Below are 13195 nucleotides of genomic sequence, written 5' to 3'. Positions count from 1 at the left end.
TAAAGCGATTTGAAGCATGTCTTATTTTCAAAATGGAAATATGGTTTTGGGGGGGGGGGCAGAGCTTTGTGACGTCATATTTGAGGGGGGTCTGACTTTTTGTGACGCCGTGTGACGAGGGGGGGGGGGGGGTCAATAATCCTCCAAAATCGCGTGACGTCATTTATGGACGGCGCCCTAATGCAGTGTGGAAATATTGCCACTCGGGAGACGAATGAGTTTGGGCGTGGTGCTGGCCAACCCCCCACCCCCTTGCGTGGCACTCCGGCCTTCATAAGTGCTCGCTAACAGCACTTGCCCCAATAATAAAAATAAAACATAATAAAATAATTCTCACGACGTTTCGGCCACAACGCAAGCAGCCGTCTTCAGGTGGAGAACAGGTCTGTCGTTGTGGCCGAAACGTCGTAAGAATTATTTTATTATGTTTTATTTTTATTATTTTCCTTCTACGTGACTTTACCGAAAGAACCAAGAAGATGAATCCCTGCAGTCACGAAAGCTTTGAATCGAAACTTGCCCCAATAGTCTGTAATGACTATACGGGGATATCTGTCTTTTTGGGGAGCGGTAATGCAATGGTTAGCACGCTGTGCTACCAATCCGGCAACCCGAGTTTGATTCCCGCTCACGACAAACACCAATGACGATGATCTGAATAGGTCCTGGGCTTCCTCTGAGTTAACTCAGCTTCAAATGAGTACCTTCTGCGGTGTGTAAACATCACCACAGGGGAGACAAAGGCGGTCGGATGTGGTTTTGGCCACCCACCGTGCTTCATAGGTGCTCGCTAACAACACTTGCCTCAACAGTCTGTTGAAAGCCAGTCTTTGTAGTGAGTGGTTATCGCACATTGCTACGAAACCAGCGACCCGAGTCCGATTCCATGTGAATGAAACTTGACTATGTATATATATTGAACTTCTTTCGCACCGTACGTAGCCAACCATGCTAATCGGAGGTCAAGTTACTATCACGCGGATTTAGCCGATGAAAGATTACCCATATTGATATACTGGGCTACCCCGTGGCCCATCAGCACTTGGCCTAACAGTCGGTTAAGGCTATACGGGGGATCTTTGTCGTTGGTGTGTGTCTGTGTGTGTGCGTGCCCTATGTGTGTGCAATTGTGGTGACTCATTGCGCCCTTCCGCAAGCAAGCCAACATCAGGACTCTAGGTAAGTGAAAATAAGACAGATTATTTTTTCTATTCGTGTTCCTCTATTTATGTTTTATTTGCTATTCAGTATTTATTACAGTATTACATGCACATATACAATATTTATTATTTATGAGTTTAATAATGCTTCCCTTTTGTGTTGAACCGTAACACATTTCATAACACAAATTGTATGGACATTTAAATATAGTGCATTATTGTGTTTTGACTTACGAACCATTCGACTTATGGGCGGTCCCAGGAACAAATTATGGTCATTAGTCGAGGACTGTTCGTCCTCAGATAAAACCATTGCAAACAATCAGAAACATATTTTCCTTACTGCCTTTTACAGACCCTGTCTGACCTCTTTATGTGGCTGTCACACAATTAAGCCTGTGACCCCCCTAACACATTTACAACACTGTACTCACAGTATGCACATTTACAGTAATTACATTTACAGTCAATACAGTATTGCAATTGCTAAATTGTCTTACAGTACAGTACTGACATGAGCTCAAATGTCAAAAAGAGTTAATGGTGTGTAAATAACCATTTAAGTGTTTTCTCTGAATAATGCACTGCCTATTGTATATCCCTTTTGTAGGAATAATATACTTTTACATTTTTTTCATGTAGTGTTAGAATTATATTGTAGATTCTCACATTTTGTTGTCATTACTCACATTGTGCCTTTAAGCTTTACTTTGCAAATGTCTAATCGTAGATGATTGTTTTAATCGAACAATAAAAATAAAGACATTAATAATGCATGACGGTGTGGATAAGTGCAGTATACACTGGGCTTATTTTTTTCACTTCATTTTCTGAGACTCTGCTAGACTAGTTTGGAGAACAGTCATGCCTCGGTATACGACCGCTTTGGAATACGTCGAATTTGGTATACGTCGTGTTTTGTCGAGAGAAAAAATGTCTTGGGATACGACGTCTTGCTTGGGATACGACGCGCTTGCTAGAACTTGTATGGGTCGGGATGAGTCACCGCGTACCCGCGTAGACCCCGTTCACGACTGAAACAAAGCGCCGCTCCTCAGTCTGCCTGTAGATCTAGTTCAGTGCACAAACCCTTGCTATAACTCTCTGTGAATTTCGATTTAAAGCTTTCGTGACTGCAGGGATTCATCTTCTTGGTTCTTTCGGTAAAGTCACGTAGAAGGGAAGTAATAAAATAATAAAAATAAAACATAATAAAACAATTCTCACGACGTTTCGGCCACAACGCAAGCAGCCGTCCTCAGGTGAAAACCAGGTCCGTCGAGGCGACAGAGTCTGAATGAAACAGCACACGGGCTTAGAGCATATATATAAGCTGGGCGCATTGACAAAGGAATTTGCATATCAACAGGAATTTAGCATATTTATGGGAAATGCAGGAATGTAATTAGTACTGCATATGCATGTGCATTATGCAGGATTAACAGCATCAAAGGGAGCTGCAGTTACTGCTGCTGCAGAAGTTGCTGCTGCTGCTGCAGTTTCTGCTGCTGCTGCAGTTGCTGCTGCTGCTGCAGTTGCTGCTGCTGCTGCACTTGCTGCTGCTGCTGCTGCACTTGCTGCTGCTGCTGCACTTGCTGCTGCTGCTGCAGTTGCTGCCTTATCCATTTTAATATAACACTATGTATTATTCTACCCACCCTAATGTGTATCATACTGCTATATGTTTACTGTACAATTACGACACCATACATTACTCTGCACACTGCACCATGCCAGTGAGTGGAACGCGGTCTGAAAGTCACCGTTAACGTGAACACAATCAGTTAAGATCCGAAATGGTTTATTACGTCCTTCCAATGATTGCTAAGCCAGAATCCATCTTCTCGGTTGAAATTGTCTCTGTGTTTGTATATGTGGATCGCCTCATGAACGAATCTCTCATGATAGCCAGATGGCTTGCAGAGAACCTCTGTCTTGGAGAAGTCAATGTCATGTGAGCCCACTGAATTGTAACAGTGATCTGCCACGGCTGAGGTGTTTGTCCTACCGTGTTTCAGGTCTGCCTTATGTTCACGGATGCGGTCCGAGACATGTCGTTTGGTTTCCCCAATGTAACTGCTACCACAGAGGAAACTTAGTTTGTAGACGCCAGGGTACTGTATGTCTGGAACCACATCTTTTACAGACGGGACCAGATCACGGATTTTATGTACTGTGTTGAATCGGACCTGGATCTTGTGTTTAATCAGGATTTTGGAGATCTTTTTTGTGACCCCAGCAATGTAGGGTAAGGTGATGGTCTTGAAAGGCTCCTCAACAGGATCCTTCTTGATGGTTGGAGTGATGGCTTTGCGGATTGTGTAGTCGGAGTAACCATTAGCCTTAAGAGCTTGGCGTACGTGTTTGAGTTCACTGGAAATGTGTTCATGGTCGGAGATGCATTGGGCTCTATGATATAGAGTCTTGATGAGGGAATTCTTCTGGGATGGATGGTGGTGGGAATCCGGTTTTAGATAAGCATCCGTGTGGGTGGCTTTCCTGTAGACAGAGTGGCTCATTGAACCATCAGGTCTCCTTTTGATTAGGACATCCAAAAAGGGTAGCTTGCCATCATTTTCGACTTCCATGGTGAATCTGATGGCTGGGTGTATGGAATTGATGTGGTCGAGAAATTGGTCTAGAGCAGGCCGGCCATGTGGCCAGATGACAAAAGTGTCGTCTACTGACCTGGTATCGACAATCAAGGGGATTGCCCTGTCCCCAGACGACCTGCTTGTCAGTTTTGATGTGGTTTCCTTGTTCACCAAGGTGCCTGTGCCTGACACCATCGCAATCATTGAAGACTTGGTTCATCAAGGACTGAATGCTGGGGTACCCCCCCTGGTGAGACACTGCTTAACCAATACATACTTCACCTGGAATGGAACCTTCTACAAGCAAATTGAGGGCACCCCAATGGGCTCCCCCCTATCTCCGGTTGTAGCCAACATCTTCATGGAGAAATTTGAGACGGACGCCATCCAGACTGCCACTCTACGCCCGACCTTATGGAAGAGGTACGTAGACGACACTTTTGTCATCTGGCCACATGGCCGGCCTGCTCTAGACCAATTTCTCGACCACATCAATTCCATACACCCAGCCATCAGATTCACCATGGAAGTCGAAAATGATGGCAAGCTACCCTTTTTGGATGTCCTAATCAAAAGGAGACCTGATGGTTCAATGAGCCACTCTGTCTACAGGAAAGCCACCCACACGGATGCTTATCTAAAACCGGATTCCCACCACCATCCATCCCAGAAGAATTCCCTCATCAAGACTCTATATCATAGAGCCCAATGCATCTCCGACCATGAACACATTTCCAGTGAACTCAAACACGTACGCCAAGCTCTTAAGGCTAATGGTTACTCCGACTACACAATCCGCAAAGCCATCACTCCAACCATTAAGAAGGATCCTGTTGAGGAGCCTTTCAAGACCATCACCTTACCCTACATTGCTGGGGTCACAAAAAAGATCTCCAAAATCCTGATTAAACACAAGATCCAGGTCCGATTCAACACAGTACATAAAATCCGTGATCTGGTCCCGTCTGTAAAAGATGTGGTTCCAGACATACAGTACCCTGGCGTCTACAAACTAAGTTGCCTCTGTGGTAGCAGTTACATTGGGGAAACCAAACGACATGTCTCGGACCGCATCCGTGAACATAAGGCAGACCTGAAACACGGTAGGACAAACACCTCAGCCGTGGCAGATCACTGTTACAATTCAGTGGGCTCACATGACATTGACTTCTCCAAGACAGAGGTTCTCTGCAAGCCATCTGGCTATCATGAGAGATTCGTTCATGAGGCGATCCACATATACAAACACAGAGACAATTTCAACCGAGAAGATGGATTCTGGCTTAGCAATCATTGGAAGGACGTAATAAACCATTTCGGATCTTAACTGATTGTGTTCACGTTAACGGTGACTTTCAGACCGCGTTCCACTCACTGGCATGGTGCAGTGTGCAGAGTAATGTATGGTGTCGTAATTGTACAGTAAACATATAGCAGTATGATACACATTAGGGTGGGTAGAATAATACATAGTGTTATATTAAAATGGATAAGGCAGCAACTGCAGCAGCAGCAGCAAGTGCAGCAGCAGCAGCAAGTGCAGCAGCAGCAGCAAGTGCAGCAGCAGCAGCAAGTGCAGCAGCAGCAGCAACTGCAGCAGCAGCAGCAACTTCTGCAGCAGCAGTAACTGCAGCTCCCTTTGATGCTGTTAATCCTGCATAATGCACATGCATATGCAGTACTAATTACATTCCTGCATTTCCCATAAATATGCTAAATTCCTGTTGATATGCAAATTCCTTTGTCAATGCGCCCAGCTTATATATATGCTCTAAGCCCGTGTGCTGTTTCATTCAGACTCTGTCGCCTCGACGGACCTGGTTTTCACCTGAGGACGGCTGCTTGCGTTGTGGCCGAAACGTCGTGAGAATTGTTTTATTATGTTTTATTTTTATTATTTTATTACTTCCCTTCTACGTGACTTTACCGAAAGAACCAAGAAGATGAATCTCTGTGAATTTTCACGTGTTTTTTGTCATTTTAATTTATGTATGCATTTTAGTAATAAGTAGTGTCTAAATTATGTTATACAACCCCATTAATATATAATATGCCATGTAAAATATAATTTCTTATACTCTGGAACGGATTATTTCCTTTCCCTTCATTTCTTATGGGAAAAATTTGTTTAGTACACGTCATTTTCGGTATAAGTCCTACCTTCTGGAACAAATTAACGGCGTCGACCGAGGTACCACTGTATCTTGATTTGAAGCTTTCGTGACTGGATAAGACATTACAACTCGAGTACATGTTACACCCATCCATAATCGAGCATAAATCCAATAGTCCGCAGTGATATAAGGGGACCATATCGCGCATTCTGTAATCCGCGTTGCAACTGTGAAAGTTTTGTCGATAGTCTGCAAAATAGTGTACGCAAACGCGGTGTGCAGCGGATTACGGGAGAAATTAGGCACAGCTAATCTGTGCGAATGCAAAACTAAAAATTGAAATAGCATAATTTTAAAAAGATAGCCTTACCTTTACTTTCCCAGCAACTCTGCTCCTGCAGCTCTGAATTAGTCCAACTTAATTTTGCAACCCCCTTTTTTTACTTGGGAATAGAGTAAAAACATTAAAAACAAAACAAAATTGCGTGTCACCTACCTTTCTCACTGCAGCGCCATGATTCTATCTGCAACTTCGCGAATTCAAATACTTCAGAGTCCGCACAGCAATGAAGCCGGCAGCCTCTTTCCAATGCGAAGTCCATAAATACAGGAATCCCTGGCGATACTTAAGGGATGCATTCCTGGCAAATGATATTTAACTCGAAATTACTTTTTTCATGCAGAGACTGGAACTTGTACTAGACCCTACCCTTGAGAAATCACATCTCACGAGGTCCACTCTAAAGGAATTTTCTTTGAGAAATAATTTCTACTGGACCCATGGAGAACTCCTGAACTCTTCAAAACAGGACCATTCATATCTCTAAAGCACACAATCCTTTCCAGAATACATCTCTTCCAAGGTTTCTAAACCTATCCTCCCATAAATCACTAAGACAAAAATATGAGGCTTACAAATCTTTGACCGTGCCCTGGTGCTTGCCCAATTTCTTTTAAACCCGGAGGAGTCTCACACAACGTTCGGTCCCTTGACAGGAGGCTACAAAAGCAGACAATTTAGGAGATAGGTAAATAAGTTAAATAATTAATTACAGTCAACTCAGCATTGAATCCCCCAGTATCCCCCTTGGTGATATAGAATTCCAGTAAAGCCTTTCTAAGAGGCCCTTTAATCGAAAAAGGAGCGCATAGACTCAAGAATATTAAAGCCAAGCAGCACGCATTGGAAAATAAACTTAACTCCCTACATGACAGCTATAAGGTCACAATTTCAAATCACCATGAGGGAAATCAATTCTATGAAACTAGAGTTGGAAAAAATTCCTAATGATCAAACCACCCTGCTATTTATGAAGGCTATACTCCCCTTCCGTGACTCCTCTCCCTCTACGGGGAAGATCCTAGCGAGAATGGTCATATCCAGGCGGAACTGTAACTACATATCCTATATCCATAAAGAAGGGCTGCCCCTCACAAAGGTAAAGGAAATACATTTCCACTTCAAAGACTTCTACAAGGTTTTAGATTTGAAGCTTTCGTGACTGCAAGAATTCATATTCTTAGGTTTTTTCGGTAAAGTCACGTAGGTTAAACATTAAAATTAATAAAAGTAAAATAAAATAAAATCACGACGTTTCGGAGGCAACACAAGCTTCCGTCTTCAGGTGAAACCATCACAGCCACGACATTTACTTGATGCAGCTGTCGTGGCTGTGACGGTTCCACCTGAAGACGGAAGCTTGTGTTGCCTCCGAAACGTCGTGATTTTTATTTTATTTTACTTTTATTAATTTTAATGTTTTACCTACGTGACTTTACCGAAAAAACCTAAGAATATACTTCTACAAGGCCCTATATTCATCGGACTCCCCTACAAGCAAGAAAATAAGACACTTATTTCAGTAAAATATCCCTTAATAGGTTGAACTCACATGTGGTAGAAGAGCTAGAGATACCCATTGACCTACAGGAACTTAATGACACTCTAGCATCATCCTCAGCAGAAAAGCAGCAGGCCGAAATGGATTCCCCGTAGAACTCTACACATTTTCTCCCAACCACTAGCATCTAAAAAAGTGTGACTAAATGTCATGAAGTGTTAAACAGTACGTGTTGCGTCGTAGAACCACGCGGAGACAGAACTTCTTGTAAGGGCTTTCGCCATTTACTAACACGGTTAAACACTCGGTCCTTCCCGTGGACCCCCAAGCTCTACTCGTCCTAACCTCGGCTATCCCTTGGGCTCTCTCACTCGGGCCGGGACGGGGGTTCATCCAACACCGCCCGGCCGAGGAGAGAAGAACCCCACTCACTCTCAGCCGATTCTCACAGACTTCCTCGAGCCCTACTCTTGGCTATCTCTTCGGCTCTCCCACTCGTCGACCCCGGACGGGGGTTCAGCCAACACCGTCCGGTCACGAGCGGGAGAGACCTCCTTCAGCCGATCCACACTCCGGGCTCCCACAACGACCCCGCCTTCGTCACGGGGGTCCCCCTTAAGTACCCCTTGGGTGGCTCCTCCCGTTCACTCGGACCCGCCCCTGTTCTCGAAGGTGTCTCCTTACAGCGCTCATGACAACTACTCTACACATGTGCTTGCTGATGGAGGCCTTTTGGGGTGAGCAGTGGTGGAGTTATGCAGACGAAGGTGCAAGTTCACTTGCTTCTTCATCTTACAATGAAGCTGGAGATACAGGAATGTTCACCAAACGAAGCGTGCTCTCTTCTGTGGGCCTTCAGGATTTAATGCAGAACTTTATTTTTTTTTATAAATACAGCTTGACATCATTTTTATTATTCTGCTGGTAAAGATTCTTCTACCAGTGAATGCCACTGGTTAATGTCCTGTTATGTATGTATGTATGTTCAATTTATTTCGTACCGTACGTACATAGCCAACCGTACGTAGCCAACCGCGCTACTCAGAGCTTTTGTTCTCGGTTTGAATCATCCTCTGAAGATATCCATTCTTGCTTCGACATTAATAAAAGCCTATGAAAATCTCTGTGAAGTTAATATCCGTGGTGATATTGGTGGTATCATTTCCTCGGCCTTTTATTCAGCTCATGGTTCAGATTCTCACTTGACAGGTCCTCACAATGGCACTCAAGCAAATCCACCATGATTGACTCCTCCACATTGTTGAGTCTAGGCTTTCGGTGGTAAACGCGATGCACGTACGGTATTGTATTCCATCACAATATATTAAATTTTCACTGCGTACGTTCCTAGTTTCAAAATTGCACGTGAAGTTATTTGTGTAAGCCTTGCAAAGAATCCGATGGTGTGTTGGCAATGTGAATGTCTTGGTTGTTTTTTTACAAACTAAACTTATTTTACCAGGTAAGGCCCACTGAGCTATGTAGCTCTTCAGCAGTGACCTGGTCACAGATGATAGCTCAACTAAGTGGCTTATCATGTAGAAATGTATAGTAGGCAAATACTCTAAACGCAAGTTGATTCTAAATGTGGAGAGAAAAACCGGAGGACCCGGAGAAATATCCAAAATCTAACAGCAGTGCGTACTGACTGTGGTGGTACCTGCTATGATTACAGCAGTGCATACTGTGGTGATACCTGCTTTCACTGCAGCAATGCATACTGTGTGGTACCTGCTATGATTACAGCAGTGCATACCGACTGTAATGGTACCTGCTATGATTACAGCAGTGCATACCGACTGTGGTGGTACCTGCTATGATTACAGCAGTGCATACTGACTGTGGTGGTACCTGCTATGATTACAGCAGTGCATACCGACTGTGGTGGTACCTGCTATCACTACAGTAGTACATGCTGACTCTATAGCAGTATTTATTGACTCTATAGCACAAAGTACTCATCTGACAGAGTGGAGTGGTGAGGCCTAGTCCCGTGCAGAGCCTCCGGCCTCGCCTAGATTGACGGCCTATAGTGGTAGCATCTACCGACTGTATAGTAGTAATAACTGCACGCATCGGGGAGGGGGGGGGACATGAGACAGTGAAGAATTAACCTGAGCATTTAGTGTATTTTTGTAGGATTTTTAACGCAAAATAAAATGTCCCCCTCACTCCCACTGAAGGCGTGCGACTTGGCATGGGCCATCCATACCAACTCACGCACCAAAGGCGCGTGAGTTGGTATGGTCGTGCACGCGTCATAAAAAAATAAGTGCGCGAAATCGCACTAAATCGCTAATTAAACTAATTGAATGTTGACTGATGTAAAAAAGGAATAGTGCTTGCTCACGGCAGGGCTTACGGTGTGGTACCTGGCTATTTATTTTTCGTAAACCCCACCGTTGGAGAGCCAAGCGCGCGACCACACACAAACCCACAAACCCCGCCACAATTTTTGACTTTTATATAGATAGATTGTAATGCATTCTAGTAAAATAATAAATTTAGGATTACATTATAATAAAGCATACCAATCTGAGGAAGTCAATTACGCAATGTACTGGGGACTGCAGGAGGATTTTGCCGCGAATGCAAAAGATCCATAAATCGGCAATTTTTTCCCAGATTTCAGGGTCAACGATCCCACAGATTACAGAAGTCGGGAATTGCAAGAATGCATGGATGATTGAAACGTGGAATTTTTGTTATTTTTCTGTATTGATTTGAATTACATCTGTCTAAAGTTGCAAGGAGCTTTTTATGGAGTTAGTAGATCAGTGACCTGTGCCGGTAGATAATCAATGAAAACCCTTAAGAGTATATTATTTTTAAAAGGAGTCTCGTTACAGTATATTGATTACAGTGGAGTAAAACAGTTCTGTTACAGTTGAAATCAAAAGGTATTGCATAGTGGATGAGCAGGTCTAGTCTGTTTAAATCTGTAATTTACATTGAAGCGTACATCTCATCATAATAGCAATATTATTGGCATAAAGGTACAGTTGGTTTCTATTTGCAGAGGTAAGACATTTCACACAAAAAATCTCAAAATTAATATAAGACAATTAAAAAAAAATATTTTCTTTCTCAAGGCCATTATTTACTGGATGCGAGCTTTACAATGTGTTATTTATAATGAAAAAAAAATTTGTAATGTTGACAATGTGAATATATTTTACCATTCTAAAATTCACATAATTTGCTCAAAATTATGAATTGTTATTTTTTAACATCCAAGTTCCAATATTATACATTTTACTGTGATCTATTTTGCAATAACTTTCCCATAAATGTTACACTTCTGTGCATTGCTGGCTTGTCATACTGGATAATAATTTTCAACCTTCCTAATTCCAGTCACTATTTCAACTAAATTGTGCTTAAGATTGTATCTGTCTTGAAAATGCATGAATGCGTTTATGAATTAAATATTGTCTGCGGTGTTTGTTCCTCCTACATGCAGCTGTTTTATTTGCAGGGAATACATGATGAAACAATGTTAAAATTTCGCAATTAATATCGCCCCATGTAACAACCATGTAATATAAGCATGCTCGTTACCTATTGCCATTATTGTGATATGACAGTGCTTTTGTCATGGCATGGGATAGGATAAGGAAAATTATTTATAATCACCAGTGAGGGTTCAGACTAAAATGTAATAATATAATTATTGGTTGATCACTTTAAAATGTTACTCTACCACCAGTCTGCCATCATATGTGAGCAGTGATGTATGTAATTTGCCTCCTGCAAACAAGCATTATCACTATCTAGGATTGGCTCCATCCTCTACTGCATTCCATATGTGTGTGTATGCATCCATGTGTGTTTGTGCCTCTCTTCTCTTCTCCTCATTCTCATGCAGGCTAATGATGATTGCCTCCTCCTAGTCCTGTGGAAGCTCAGCACTATTCCAAACAGCTTTGATTACCTCATGTAACTCCTCCAACATGCTCTGCATTCCCTTGTATATAATGTGCTTAAATACTGCAATATATAATGTTGTTTTTCATTATACATGGGTTTTATTCTAACATCTGTTTGCTGTATTAAAGAATATAAAATATAGTATTGGCCCCAAAATATTTAAATCTCCATCATTATCACACTTTCCTGTTTTAAACTAATGTACGACAACATGCTTGAATGTACAGAATGCTATACCGGCTAGATGAAGGAGCAAATAAAAATGTTCACTTTAAGAATTTTACTGACAATAGGAAACCATTTGTCTGGGTAAATTTGGTATGCCGTTTGTTCAAGGTTGTTTTTAAAGAAGAAAGCAAATGGTTTTCATCCCACTGTGTGCTGTGGGTGCAGGTCAGATTAATGGGAGCCGGCCTTCAAATGTGGACAACACCACACTTGTGGTGATTATTGTATGTGTTGGAGTCATCACCATCATCGTCATTGTCCTTGTGGCCATCATCTGCAATCGTCGCATGGCTGCTGAGCACAAGTACGGGTCCTATACTCCAAATTCAGACACCAACTGGCACATTTATTAGGAACACGCCATCCCTCTAGGTCTACATTAAGCATTAATATTAACACCACTGATACGTTTATTCGTCCGTTCAATGTAAGCTGCTTTTGCAAAAGCTGCATTTTAGAGTACCGGCAACTGTAGTTAACACATTTGACCAACTTGGAATTATAGACAGAACCCTGGAGTCGCAGGTGTAGTGAGTAACACTACATTTTTAAATGTTGATATGAGAAAAACAGGGTTTAATATATTACACTTTATTTCTGGCACCAACTTTATTCAAGTTATTAACCTGCCAAACAATCTCAATATGGATGGAATAATGCTTCATGAGATCATGACAAGTCGAGGCTTTCTTCAAACAGTGAATTGATCATAGCTGTTGTTGTTGATGATATCTTCCTAGCCTTAAAGGACTTAAAAAATATTGAATATATCTTAAGCATGGATATGAATGACAGGTAATTGCTGCAAAACGTGGAGGTTGCAATAAAGCACGTAAAAAAACTATCAACTTTCATTCACATCATGCTTAGATGCAACATGAGCTCAACATATTTCTTAATAGTCAGCATTTACCACACAATCCAAAGTTGGGGTCCACCCTACATCGCTCACTCACAAATACCACCTCCAAAGTTAGTTTAGAAGATCAAAAGCAGAAAATGTCTCCTAAATAAACGCATTGGGTTCGCCTGTAGAGCCAATACACAAACGCTGTGCGACACAGAGCTTGGTTTTTGCTACTTTGGTGGTGAATACTGAACTATGCCCACACCAGCCTGGCGGACAGCTCTTAATTGTACCACCATGAGAACTATCACAGACACATTGAAACAAACTGAGATTGCTTTGCTAGCAGTCCTAGCCAACATCCTGGAAGCTAATATACACTCATTGGAGTCTGTAAAATGTAAAAAGGTGGTGGTTACAACACTTAAAGATTACAATGCACCTTTGAATGAAAGGGTAAGAAATTAAATGCTGGGGAGGT

At 42.2% G+C, this 13195-nt stretch overlaps 1 protein-coding gene across 1 annotated transcript in view; it reads left to right on the top strand.

Moving 5' to 3' along the window:
* The window catches only part of LOC133358962 (neogenin-like), a 244621-nt gene that overhangs the window by 199480 nt on the left and 31946 nt on the right, over window positions 1-13195 (top strand). The window contains 1 exon segment of the mRNA XM_061577335.1: window positions 12033-12171. Coding sequence (XP_061433319.1) covers window positions 12033-12171 — 139 coding nt within the window.

Source organism: Lethenteron reissneri, chromosome 64 (assembly GCF_015708825.2).
Source record: "Lethenteron reissneri isolate LAM-NWPU_2019-01 chromosome 64, ASM1570882v1, whole genome shotgun sequence".
NCBI classification, from domain to species: domain Eukaryota; kingdom Metazoa; phylum Chordata; class Hyperoartia; order Petromyzontiformes; family Petromyzontidae; genus Lethenteron; species Lethenteron reissneri.
The sequence above is the reverse complement of the archived record's forward strand: the minus strand, read 5'-3'. Positions and strand labels throughout refer to the sequence as shown.